General features: G+C 44.7%; 1 protein-coding gene across 1 annotated transcript in view; it reads left to right on the top strand.

The window, feature by feature from the left end:
* LOC147800717 (papilin-like) overlaps window positions 1-13,919 on the top strand; it is a 73,832-nt gene that overhangs the window by 45,515 nt on the left and 14,398 nt on the right. Inside the window, exons 20-32 of the mRNA XM_087139341.1 lie at window positions 386-595; window positions 1,367-1,537; window positions 2,582-2,752; window positions 3,239-3,454; window positions 4,408-4,635; window positions 5,319-5,531; window positions 7,443-7,667; window positions 8,535-8,735; window positions 9,502-9,663; window positions 10,397-10,987; window positions 11,385-11,552; window positions 12,156-12,359; window positions 13,460-13,627. Coding sequence (XP_086995467.1) covers window positions 386-595; window positions 1,367-1,537; window positions 2,582-2,752; window positions 3,239-3,454; window positions 4,408-4,635; window positions 5,319-5,531; window positions 7,443-7,667; window positions 8,535-8,735; window positions 9,502-9,663; window positions 10,397-10,987; window positions 11,385-11,552; window positions 12,156-12,359; window positions 13,460-13,627 — 2,928 coding nt within the window. The remainder of the gene's footprint in view (window positions 1-385; window positions 596-1,366; window positions 1,538-2,581; window positions 2,753-3,238; window positions 3,455-4,407; window positions 4,636-5,318; window positions 5,532-7,442; window positions 7,668-8,534; window positions 8,736-9,501; window positions 9,664-10,396; window positions 10,988-11,384; window positions 11,553-12,155; window positions 12,360-13,459; window positions 13,628-13,919) is intronic.

The following is a 13,919-nucleotide window of genomic DNA, read 5'->3' as shown; positions in this document are numbered from 1 at the left end:
AACTTTCATTAGAAATCAGAACAAACTAACTGTTTGTGATCTTTTTTCGTATTCAGTGTGACATGTATATGAATCAGTGGTATGATTTCCCGGGATTTGTCTCAGATATCGGGATTTTTGGCACAACAATCTGAAATTTTAGATTGTAATCATGCTGGTTTTGCTGAGTATTTCTCATTTTATGATAAAAACAAGTGCAAGATTTACATAATTATGGCCACTAAAAGCCCTGGAATGCTCATATTATTTTATTGAAAACATTGTTACATCTAGTCTGCTTGATACATGAAGGATTTGTCTCTGTTGCCGAATTTACCCCCTCATTAATGTATATTTGTGAATCCCTGCTTGAAAGTCCTTTTCTGAATTGCTTTTGATGTTTCAGATCCCTGCACCCTCCCGCTAGAGCATGGCAACTGCTTTGAGACCCACCTCCGTTGGTTTTACAACATCCGCACACAGCAGTGCCAGCAGTTCAACTACACCGGTTGCCTGGGCAACCCCAACCGTTTTGAGGATGCCGCCAGCTGCGAGGAGCGTTGTGGTGTGGTAGACAGGGTACCAGATCAGCCAGAAACCACGGGAGTCGTTGTTGGTAAAGTATTTTCTATCACACATACACGTGTCATTCGTGTACGTGCAGGACAAAAATTAGTGTGTGATCCTCGTTGAGACATTGGGGTTTTCCTTTGGAAAAGCTTTGGAGTGAAATCTTTTCACAGGCTGTTGGAAATGAAGGATATTTTGGAAATGGAAAATTAATAGGGATGTGGTGCTGGTTGTACCAGCTCAGCTTAATCATATGCAAGGACTTGGAGACAGGCACTGGTAATATGTAAAAGTGAGATTTTTTCAAACCATTTGAAAATCGCACTGCAACTTGGACAAATGTCATTCACTCACTATTCTCTTAATTGTCCATCTTTCCTCAAACATGAGGACTTGAGTCCATGATTATCATTTGTAGTTGGCCAAGTCATTTTTTGCCATTTCGCCCAGTTATTATAATCCATTTCTTGTATTAAACGAGACAATTTATTCCTCGAAAGCACCCTGGGCACTGTAGCTCCCAAAGCCTGGAGAAACCTGCAGTGACATACAGTTAAAGTTTTAGAGGTGGGAGGAAAACCCTGGAAGAATGTTTTGGGTAAAACCCACAGAAAATTGAAAACCCAATCCACGCGCGGACTGAGCCAGGAATTGAACCCGGGCCGCTGAGGTGAAACGCAAGGAAACGACGATTATACCCCCCCAGGCATTTCTGAACGATGTTGATGTCATAAAGTCAATTCATCTTTTCTTTGGATCACCACGTAGATATGTTGTCAACAGTTCACTTAAATTGGAATTTTTATATTGTTATCAGATGTGTGTGGCTTACCCAAGGAGCATGGACCATGCAGGGAATCCATCCTGCAGTGGTACTATGACACTGAACGTAACTCATGCCAGCAATTTATCTACGGAGGATGCTTGGGCAATGCCAATAGGTTTGACTCAAGAGTCACCTGCTCACAAGCATGCATATCGTACGGTGGTAAGTATGTGACTTGATTCTATTGTGTGACGCAGTCGGTCAGTTTAGTCTATGACTAGTTTAGACTATGTTTGATATCGTCATACACAGTCTTTCCGTTTAAAGACCAACTTCAACAGTTTTAAAAGTTTTGAAAATAAACTGTTATTGTGTTTAGTGTGTCATGGATCGTATATTCATTACCAAGTCATGTCTGTATTGCATAATTTTGCATAATTTTACATAATTTTGACATAACAGTGTCTTCAAGTTTTATGAAAAATGTCCACATTCTGACCCCTGGCGGCGCTGTTGGGGAACAAAATTTGTATGATGTAATACTGGAGAAGAAATTGATAGTGGTATCCATGGCACGACTGGTTTTGCTATGAACGTACATGTACGTGTACATCTAAATGAACATGGAGCTACATGAGTATGCACGCGCTGTGCACCAGGGATCGATCTGTGTGGCGGGTCTACTATGCCACATTATTTCTTTTCCATCGAGCTTATTGCTCCGTTTTCATGATTTACAATAATGCTGAAATCGTGCATCACTGATGGATGTACTAGAAATTCTTCAAATTCTGTTTCCAAAAAATGAGAGCATTCTTCAAGTTCGTGCTTCGTGCATGCATTGTGGTCTTTCCTGTCCACGGTAATACATCGCAGAAGTAAATATTCATTAGATGCTAATGAGTCATGACAACACGTCCATTTCTACAATACCGGACAGGACACGCAGGAAAACTGGGTACAAAAACTGTGTTTTATTATTGCAAGGGAGATATTGATATGTGCCAGTTTTATTAGACTTGGCTCTTCTGAATGGGATTTAATATGAGAAAAATTTGCATCGTTGGAGTTGGTCGTTAATGAATGTTCAGAAGTCTCTTGCAGTTAGGATTTTCTGCATTTTCTCCGAATTCTCTCGACACTTTCCTGCCAGATATGGTCAGTTGTTCCGTACAGTGGTGCCCTCTTCATAAATGTTCACAGCTAGATGCCAGGAATGATTGAGATCTGTTTAAATCACCTCTCTTTGCCCTTGTCTTTTGGCAGCGGAGCAGTGCTCCTTGCCCATCGAGCCCGGCCCATGCTTTGGGTACTTCCCTACATGGGGCTACAATGCTACAGTAGGGGCCTGCCAGCCATTTGTCTACGGGGGTTGCCAAGGCAACGACAACCGCTTTGACACGCAGGATGCATGTGATCATGCTTGCGGGCCAAAAGGTAGGTCTTGTTTGAGGGGATATGAGTATAGATATGTATTAACACTTCATTAAAAAACTGTTCAGAAAGTTCACAACATAAATTCTGTGTCAACTGTGACAACTATTTATTACGATGCGCATCGCACTTCACAGAATGAAATTAAGTGTCTTTCCTGCGCAAGTTTTTACATCACAGAAAAGGCACAGCAGACGATGTTGATATAATTATCAACTTGGGATGTGTTGCCACATGATTTCCAAATGAAGGTAGCCGGTTTGAAGAATTGATACTTGGCTTATAATTTTCAAGAAGTCATATTTGCAGAAATCTTATTAACAAATTCAGTTTATTGAAGTATCTCAGCAAACCAGAGTAGAAATGTTTCCTCTTGAGATGTTTAATGTAATTTTGTTGAAATTATTGCAACTGTTAAAATGGAAAACAGGTTACTACCCCACAAACTAAATTTCTTGTATAAGCATCACTGACATTACTTTTCTGTAGCCATTACCAAGTGCCGCCGAAGCCGAAACTACGCCACCTACGTAGCCCAGGGTCGTCTTGGAGCCTTCATCCCCCAGTGCACCTTGGAGGGCCACTTTGAAGCCATGCAGTGCCACGGGAGCACCGGCCACTGCTGGTGTGTGGACATGAACGGCCGGGAGATCAACGGAAGTCGCCGGGCGCCGGGCATCCACGTCCAGCGACCAGACTGTGAAGGTTGGTTGTTGGTTTGGGATGAAATGAGTTCTCCATATGAAGTTTGAGGACCTTGGAGTTGATCCAACTATGACACTTTACTACGTACTTCACACCAGATAATATCTAAAAATGTAGGGGTTCTTGTGACGAAGCGTCGAGGACGTTTAACAGGTTCTGGCCAATTTTGTGTGTAGTACCAATAGCTGCGTGATTTCTTTACTTGGTCTCATGCCTAAGTGATCCCCATTGAGTTTGTACACACACACACACACACAGGCTCAAACTAGTATGTTGAGGTTGAGCATGTACATGTACGGAGCCCTCCAACAGCATCGGGCCATGCTTGGACTTTGCAGAGACTTACGAAATGAAACTGTTACCAACACATACATGCATGTAGGCGTGTTTTGCGATACCACTTGGGAGAAAGCATTGTGTTTCCAATCCAGGCTACAACACAGCACTCTGAGCACAATCTCTCACCACCCATGACAGTAGACTTGTTTCGCCCCAACTATAGCATCAGTCCCAAGTGGGGCCGGCCCCGACTACAGCAAGGGTCCAGTGTGTGCATGTGTCATATCATGACATGATGTGCTCAAGTCATTTTGTTTACATCAACAATTTTGTGCTTGCAGAAATGAGTTTCTATTACTGTAATAGATGAAGTACCATATTTTAGATAAATGATGTCAGGTGTGAGCTGCACAAACTTGGAAAAGGTTGAGAAATTTTCTCTAGTAATTGGCCAACAGTAGTTGGGCCAGCCAAACTGTAGCACTGTAGTTGGGACAAATGCTGTAGGTGGGGCTGAACAGACTGATGGCCATCAAGGATAGGGAAATATCTCTTGTTTCCTTTGTGTTCTGTCATCTGCGGTAAATAAAACCTGTACACACCCACTCTAATCTTACCCATCTTTGTTAGTCCACACGACTCGTTCACGGTGTAACCTGTGTCGTCTTTGACAGCGTTCCAACCCCGTACACTAACCACCTGCCAGCGGCACCTGAAGCAGGTCCAGGGGAAGAACGGCCAGGCCCCGCCCGGCCGCTACGTCCCACAGTGCACCGAGGCGGGCGAGTACGAGACCGTCCAGTGCTACGGCAGCACAGGGTACTGCTGGTGCGTCAACGTCAACGGGGAGGAGATCGACGGCACACGCAGGGGACCGGGCATGGGCTCGCCTAATTGTGATGGTAAACACTCGTGTCCAACTTGATCAAATTTTAAATGAAAAAATTGAGTTGCTGAGATTCGAGATGTGTACAGAGAATCTGCCCTCCCCATGCTGTTATTCTTTAGACCAGCACAAAACCCACACAAGACCACCAGTCTGAATAAGTCTTTTGTGAGTTAAATGTGAATAAATTCTTGTACACTGAGTTAATATCCGAGTGCACATAAACATAGCAAGTTAAATTCCCTGGACTGAAGATACTGTTGCTATGCTTCATGATTTGGGACATGCTTTTGCATAGCGACCACCACCTATGGAATGGACTGGTCCCTTTGTGCCCTTCTTATCTATTGAAAACAGTGTATTGGTGCAAGGCATCTCTTACGTAACTAAGCCAAAGCTTGCCCCGGATCATGAGCTATAGCAACAGTGGTTTTAGTATGGAGAATTCTAATTGTTATGTTCACGTGAATTTGAAGAACACAGTGTACCAGATTTTATTCAAGGCTAACTCGCATAAGGCTTATTCAGCTCACAAGCTGTTCAAATGAATTACAACAAAATATTTGCTTGTTTTTGTTCACCCTGTTACTTGTGTCTGTTCTTTTGTCTGGTCTTCCCTCTGGTCTTGACTGCAACAGCGATCACCGCCAACTTTTCAGTCATGCGTGACTTTGTTTTCCCATCTTGGTTCCTGTGCAGGTGGTGCCCAGGGTCCGTGCCCTTCTCTCGCCCTCCAGCTACAAGCCGGGCAGGCCACCAATGACTACCAGCCGGTCTGCACCCCCGACGGCCTGTTTGTGCGGGTGCAGTGCGACGGTGTACCCCAGTGCTTGTGCGTCAACGAGACCACAGGGGAAGTGTTGAAGGTTCTCAACGAGGTGCCGCTGGATGGGGACTTTGATGCTTGCAATGGTACGATTTGTTCTTGCTGTCATTACAATGGATTTCATCATTATCAGCTCATTAGAAACTACCAAAATTACTTGATTCACCAACAGAAATAGGTTTAACTTAAAATTAGCAATTCAGGCAGATCCAGTGTTTCTGAAAACAGGTGGGCATTTAATGGCTGTGAGGTTTGGCTTAAAAACCTGGCACAATTTTAATACTCCTCTCTTTGATAATTCAGCCTATAACAATGAACATTTAAAGTGCTGAGGAAAAGGCTTCAAATATATCAACATCTAGGGTTTTGGAGGTAGGACACCCAAAAGCAAGTATATGATTAATTTACCTCCTGAAAATCAAGACGAGAGAAATAAGGGGCGATTTCTTTCCACGACCAACTGGGCCAATTTCGGAAACACACGAGGGCAGATCTTGTGTTTATGTTGGATTGATGACGTCATTTGGGAGAAAGGCACAACAGGCATGCATGAAGCATGCATGAAGATAGCTGTAAACTGTCATCGTTGCAGCCCGAATGCATTAAGGCGAGTTTTGATGACGTGTAGAAAATGCACAATATTATACATTAATTTCTTAAAGATGTATAAACTAAAAGCTTACTTTTAGCTGGTCAAAATAATTGTGAGATTTGTTCCAAAATGGAGTATGAAACATTGAAGGTGGAGAGGACCATATTTTTTGTGGCCTACGTGTGAGAGAGCACTCATGTTCACGTGCAGTGTGGCAGCGGACTATATTTAGAACAATGCGATCAGCACAGGAGCCAGTACGCAGACCTGAATCTTAGGCCGCATTGTGGGCTACCTTGTAATGTGTGCACACAGCAACCCATGTGCGGGCTTGTTTATTGCCGAGTCTACAGTGTTCAATGTGTCAAAGAAAAAGAGATAAACACATATAGGATTCTTCTCATGAAAGTGAGTGGATTCAGTTGCTATGAAAGTTACCATTTACCGAATGAGGACAACAGCACAGAGCCTGGCAGTGTTGACTGGCAACTGTGGCAGTCCCAAACCTGCCACCACCGGCAGATGCAACACAACGCAAGCAGTCGGCAAGGCTAATTATGTGTCACTTTTCTCAATGCGGAGTGCTTTTGCAGACACTAGATATTGTCAAAGTAGTCCTTGAAAATCATTGGCATGTTATTTTTATCTGGGAAAACCGGGAAAGTTTAAAATCAACCCTTGATGCGCTGTCCGGGAACAAGAGAATTAATCAATGCGTTATTGCACAGAAATGTCGAGACCAAGTCTCAGTACACGAGATTCCTGTCCGAAACTGCACAAGACCGGGGTATGTTTTATCTTATGACAAAACATAACAAGTCATGCACTTGAACTTGATGTATAGAACAGTCAACATAGTGGACAAGAATCGCACAAGAACATTGCATTTTGAGCATGCCTTACTACGAGACTTGTGTGATAGATAAACACTGTTTTAGGGTTACTGGCATGTCATTATTAAATACATGAGTGTTTCTAAAATTGGGGAAAAAGGGACTCGCGGAAGCCCATTTTTTGGACTTTTTTTGGCCGTAAATGGGAAAAGTGTTCAATTTTTTCATGTTAATTTTGAAAGATTATCTTGCACAAAGGTTATAATTGGGGAAAGAAGGTTTTCTATTCCTACCTCTTTAATATAGTTGGGAACAGCAGAATCTATACCCCCGTGCATTGACTTTGGTGTGGTTTTTATCATGAAATATTTCCAACAGAAGTTTTTAATAAAAAATACCCATTTAATCAAAGTAACAACATTCCAAATGGAATAATTTAAGATGACACAGAAGATGACAGAGAAGATTGAGAGTTGGAAACTTCTTTTTTGAAAAATAATTACACCACTCATTTGTCGATAATTCAACACAGCATGTAACATTTCCACTACCTGTATTTATCCATCATTCAGATGCCCACCAGGAGCCGACACGTTGCCAGCAGCACAGGAACAGCGTCCTGGCCACTGAGGAGCCCACGGGTCACATCCGCTATGTCCCCAAATGCAACGAGGCCGGCGACTACAGGGAGATTCAGTGCTATGGCAACACGGGCCACTGCTGGTGTGTGAACGATAATGGGGAGGAAATTGACGGAACACGCAAGCGACCGGGAGAAGGAGTCCCCGACTGCACCGGTAGAGACCTTTTGGTTTTTGCATTAATCATTCATGCGATAATACATAGGTCATCTTTCTGGTCCCTGCTTGCTATAGAGGAATCCAGTGATGTTTCATTAGACGTTCTTGATGGCCCCCTTTAATGGTGGACAGCATTATAGTGGGTTACATACAGTAGTGAAGTGGGCCATCATTTGAACCAGGAAGTGTAGTGCAAATGAATGGAGTATGCCGGCGTGTTGGTTCACTCGCCGGTGCTCGCAGCTAATGCCTTTTCCACTTGCAACTGCGAGTTACATGTTCAGTTCGGTACTCTATAACAATGCTTAATGCCATTGGTAGGGGCCACCCTAAATGACCAGGGATGGCGTTACGATGGTCCCTGATCCATCTCTCTTAACTGAGAGCCTGTGATGTGAGATGTGTGTGCATAAATTTGTTTGAGGCCGCCAGTGAGCATTAAGCTGCCAGCTAACCCTAACAGTCCCAAATCCTCCAATTTCAATATGATTTTACATACACCCTTGGGGGTTAGGGTGAAGGTGCGTTTGTATGCCAATACCAGTTCAATATAACACTCTAGTTCCTTTTGTCCAGAGGAATGTCTGGGACCAGATATTTGTACAAATTCCTTTACTACTCACTAGAGTTTGGCTGGATATTCAGTTATCTCTTACTTGGATCAGCAATTTAAAATCTTTGTCATCTGTTGGCTCACATTGGTAATACTGAAGATTTGAAAACAGTTGTGACAGATCCCTTGAATTTGTCATATTCCTGTGGCTTTTTGATTGAAATTTATTTTTGATTGAACACAATTTCTGATTTTGCAAGACCCATTGATAGACCTACTAATCAGTGATTGGTAAATGTCAACGTATTCAGTTAAAGACTGCCATGCGGCACGTGAGGAGGCCTCATCTTCCGGAAGGATCGGGCATTACATCCCACAGTGCACCGAAGAGGGCTTGTACACACCCACTCAGTGCCATGGTGGGACGGGATATTGCTGGTGTGTCGACGAGAACGGTGAAGAACTGACAGGAACCAGGCGAGGCGCGGGAGATGAACCTGTCAACTGTGAAGGTAAACGCCAAACAGTTCCCGGTTCAGATGTGTTGTGCGAAGCTGTTGTAACCAAACAAATGAACCACCTTGACTGTACTTCTGAACAGTAACCATCTCAGTGCTTAACCCGTGTTTCCAACATCAGCAAATGCTGACGCATTGTCAGAACGGCGAGACTTAACCATGACTGGCGCAATTACAGATATTGCAGATACTCTGCGTCTAGACATCAGAGTTGGCCCAAATAAATGCATGTCGGTGTGACGGCCTACAGCAATGTCCCTCTTGCCCGAATACTGTGTAATTTACCCTCAAGACTTAGAAACAGAATCCAATTTGTCAAAGTACATGTACCTTGTAAGTGCAAGAAATGGTTTAGCCCCCTGAAAAATGGCATTACTCCTTGCATTGCATGAATATGAAATATTCTGAACAATGCCCTATATGTAGTAAATCCGGTAAGCCCTAGCTTAACACCTGCCTAAATCCTTGCATTGCCTGTGAGGTGACAAATTTCTTGTTAATATGTAATGCAACGTCTTTATTAATGGAATAGAACTGATCTTTTTGCAGCCCTGCCGTGCATTTGGGTGAAAATTCAGTGGCACACTATTTGACCCACGGAGCAGAGGACGTAGATCTATTCAAGTGTTTGCTTACAGTCATGGTCATTATTTACCACATCGAATGACCACTACGCCAAACATGTCTTTGTGGACCCCGTGCTGGTTGTAGTTTTGGCAGTCCACTTGAACTCCATGTTATTTTAATGGGTACTTTACAGACGTATGCAGCCTGCCCAAGGTGACTGGGCCCTGCAGGGGCTACTTCCCAGTCTTTGGTTACGACGCGATGATGGGCTCTTGCGACAAGTTCATCTATGGGGGCTGCCAAGGCAACGCCAATCGCTTCCAGACCCGTGAGGCTTGTCTGATTGCTTGCACTGGTGAGTCCCAACACAGATCTTGCCTCGCCCCATTATCCATGCATGTCCCCCCCCCATCCTCTTGCCCTATTGCCTCCAAGTTTTCATTTGGAGTGACAAAAACTGTCTTGAAGGACTGGCATTGTTGCCGACTCCTTTACGAGTCGGGTACAGGTCTGGTCACAAGTAGCAGGGGATGAACAGTGTTTGGTTAGCTCATGACTTGAGTTGAGACTTGATGACTTGTGTTTGCCTTGTGATGGACTCGTGACGGACTTGTGACGATATCAAGGAGGGACCTTCTTTCTCTTGTAAGCTTGTTAGCCTCCAGCATTGGCTAAAGATAAGCAGCAATTCAAAGCACAGTGTGCAGTGTAGCCTTTGCCTGCAGGAGGCTGCACTGCAACTTCAAAGTTGACTTCCTGCATATATTGCAGTTAATCACTCAATCTGCTATAAGGCTTTCATCATCTGCATTCTGCACCATTCACTCATAAATGCACCTGGAAACACCGTAGTTCAATCTTGAGAAATAAATTTGCAGAAGAAAATTCCAGCCTGTATTGTGCTGAAAAAACATGTAAGTACTGTTGAATCCTTGAAACTTAGCGCAAAAAGAAAACATTAAACTATATCGGCACTTGGAAAGTTGCATTTATGCATCTCCAAAAGCAACTTTTCTGCATTATATACTTGCTGTAAGGACGATATATTGCAGTGTGATCATTAACCTGTTATTTTCTCCATTATCTAGATTACCAACCACAACCAACCACAGTATTACCTCCATACACCACCCAGTCAGTCAGTCCAACAGAGTCACCCGATGAGCTTTCGACAGTGTCCTCACCGACAAGCTCGCCACCAGTCAGCTCAACTGCTGAAACACCATCCACCGCGCCATCTGCTCCGCCACGCGCACCATCGACTCCATCTGTGGCATCCACGGCTGCCCCACGTGTCACTGCATCATCTAGTCCTGCCACAAGATCCACCACAACAGCTCCATCCACGACAACCCCAGCCTCCACAACTTTGTCGGTTGATCCGACGGCAGCCGTCACCGAGCGTCAGTCACCCAGCCCGTTGCCGGACTCAACCGGAAGCGGCCAGCCGTCCACCACCCCCCAAACGACGACGCTCATCTCTTCCATGTGCGAGATCCAGCGCAAGGAGGCCCTGGCCAACACGCTGCCGGGCGTCTTCATACCCCAGTGCCAGGAGGATGGGTCCTTTGTCCCCAAGCAGTGCTACGAGCTGATTGGTCAGTGCTGGTGTGTACACCAGGACGGCGTGGAGCAAGGAGGAACGAGAGCCCTCATTAATGAGCCTCTGGACTGCCAAGGTGAGACAAGACAGGGGCAAAAGATGTAAATCTGGACAGTGTTGCGACCATTACTTCTCCTCATAAGAAATTAAAAATTTATACTTTATTTATATTTATAAATCGGGGGTAGTGTTAGTGTTGAATCTTTGTTTGGCATCATTCAATGATGAGAGTTGTCAAGTTCTGACAAATCAGTCACTGTAATCAATCACATGTCAAATAGTTTTTTCAATGTCAATTCAGTAACCATTCATCGTGAACTCTCCAGCCGTTGATTGATGCATCACAGACTGGAGAGAATATTCGCATGTCCATTTTAGCAGGTACCTCTGTTGATGAGCTAGAGGTACCCTGCCAACAGTGCCCATGCTTCCTGTTTGTTATCACACCATTACGTGTCAATTTTCTTGGGTAGACATTTGCAGCATGCCAGAGTTCAGAGGTCAGTGTCCAGACAACATCCAGAAGTGGTACTTCAACACCGAGGCCGGCGTGTGTGAGACTTTCACCTACAGTGGTTGTCAAGGCAACCTGAACCAGTTTGATGACCAGGCGACGTGCGAGCAGACATGTGTCACCCCAGGTGAGACGATCACAAACCTGTCAAGTTTTTGCTGAAGCGAGAGTAAGCACACTGGATTTTGCCCACTACCAATTGGATGTACATGTAAACCAAGAAGCAAGGTATATTCAGTACTGTCTGAAAGCTTGTGAGAAGACAATTTTCGGAAAGAAGAAATTTTCACAAGGTTCTTGTGCCTTTGATCCGGCACTCGCTTACTACCATAGTGTAACTAGGGAGAAATGGCCAGGGGGGGCACCCAAGGGTGCATTCATTATTTTGGGGGAGCCAATGAGCTACAGCTTGTACAGGGGTGTACATCAACATTTTAAGGGGGGAGGGTGGGTGGGTACCCACGGGGCATGGATCTGTTTTGGGGAGGCATTTGTGCATCCCCATAGGTACACCACTGGCTCACTAGTGACAGAGTTGAAGTCAAGTGTTGTCTGAGTACTATCAGATTGCTTATTACGGTTGTGCTGTTCGGAGGCCAGATGATAAGTACAAAAGAAATTAATTTGGTCTGTCAGAAGCCGGTGGTTGGCTGCTCAGCTTGTTTTGGATATTCCAGGAAATTTTTTGTGAGGCCATGTCATTCAGTTTCTTCTTTCCTTCCGTCCACAGAGCCAACATCCTGCCCAGAGAAGCGGAAGACCGCGTTGGCTCGTGGCCTCTTGGGCGAGTTTGTCCCCCAGTGCACCGAGGATGGCCTCTACGCCTCCAAGCAGTGCCACAGCAGCATTGGACACTGCTGGTGCGTGGATGAGGAAGGCATGGAGCTGGGTGCGACGCGACGTGGCCCAGGAGAGGAAATGCTGGATTGTGATGGTGAGTCGCAGTTGTGTGGGATATGCGGCCCGGTGGTTAGGGTTTGTAGCTTCTAATCGCAAGGTCGGGGGTCGAAAGCCCGCAGTTGCACCTGCCAGGATTTGAAGCCCCAACATGCTATGGCCTTGGGCAAGTCACTTCACCCTTTTCCTCCACCCTGGAGTAAATGGACACCTTTGAGGCCAGATATGGTCATTTGTTATGCCTTGTTTGTGCCTGAAATACATATAGTAGCATTGGGCTCGTATGTTCCCCAGGGAGCTGAGATGATATGAGGAACAGTGAACAGGGATTATGATAAAATGTCGGCACCTATAAATGACCATGTGAACGATACTGTCAGATACTGTGCTCCTTACAAATGCCATGCAGAAAGGTAAGGATTTCAGGAATGTGGGGAAAGCATTGGATACAAGTTCACTTGATAATCATCTGCTTTTCAAATTATGTAGCTGAAATAAGTGCCCTTTTACGGTCGAACAAAAAACGTCCCAAGTTAACAGAATTCATCTTTAACCCCTTCACACCGGGAGGTGGCTATAGCCCGCCGTAAAAATTGAGATCCTCAGCCCGCTTTTCAGCTATTATTCTCGGCCCACGCTCGAGCGAACACGGTGAAAGAAGGCAGACCCTGGCTCTTGTGTATATGGTAATTGGTCTTTGTGTGTAGCCCAGAAATGAAAAGACCGATTTTGCATCATAATCACCAGCTTCACAATAGTCCCCACTTTGAAAAGAGGCAATGGGAATGTGGAAGCTTGAGTAGAGCTGCATGCCACCAAACAATCAGCCTTTTCACCGTGTAATTCAAAGCGTGCAGAGCACGCTGGGACTTAAACCGAGAATTTGCAGTTTGGCAGGTGGCCTTTGTGGCCAAGCGAGGCTGGAATTCCTGGAGTCGGCTTTCGGAAAGAAATTCCAGCCGAGAAGGGGTTAAACCCTAAACTTATGTAGTTGTTTTTATCTTTATTTTTGAAACGAGAGCAGACCAATGTTTCTTGTAGCTCTCAGTTTTTAGACCTTCATGAGATTATTTTTTTTTACTTTCCGATTTATTGACAAAAAAGTGATTTTCTTTGGGAATTTTTTGTTTTGTTCAGATGCGTGTAGTCTGCCCAAGTTCAGTGGTCCTTGCAAAGGGTCCAGTGCCATGTGGTACTATGACGTCATTACCGAGAGGTGTAAACCCTTCAACTATGGAGGTTGCCAAGGCAACGGCAATCGATTTGAGACGGAGGCAGAGTGCCAGACGACGTGCTACATTCCAGGTAGATACGATCCCAGGCACGCGTTAGGTTGCTTCAGTCACTGCCACTAGCATTCCCTCCACTCATTTATGGATTGCTCTCTTCGGTTTTGGTATATCGGCTTGATGATGTAGCAATGTGGAATGCAAATGAAGATATGGAAATAGCTGGATTAAAGCCGTCCTAACTATCAAGAGGTCTTTTCACTCTACAATCTCTCTACCCGGGTTGACCTCGGCCCGGAGTGAACCCATTACCGCCCTGGGATGAAAATTTGGTTTTTCAACCCTGCATTCAACCCAGCATTGTTTCT

The sequence above is a fragment of the Acanthaster planci genome, linkage group LG01, assembly GCF_054643075.1.
Source record: "Acanthaster planci isolate LZ-2023a linkage group LG01, COTS_SCS, whole genome shotgun sequence".
NCBI lineage: Eukaryota > Metazoa > Echinodermata > Asteroidea > Valvatida > Acanthasteridae > Acanthaster > Acanthaster planci.
The sequence above is the reverse complement of the archived record's forward strand: the minus strand, read 5'-3'. Positions and strand labels throughout refer to the sequence as shown.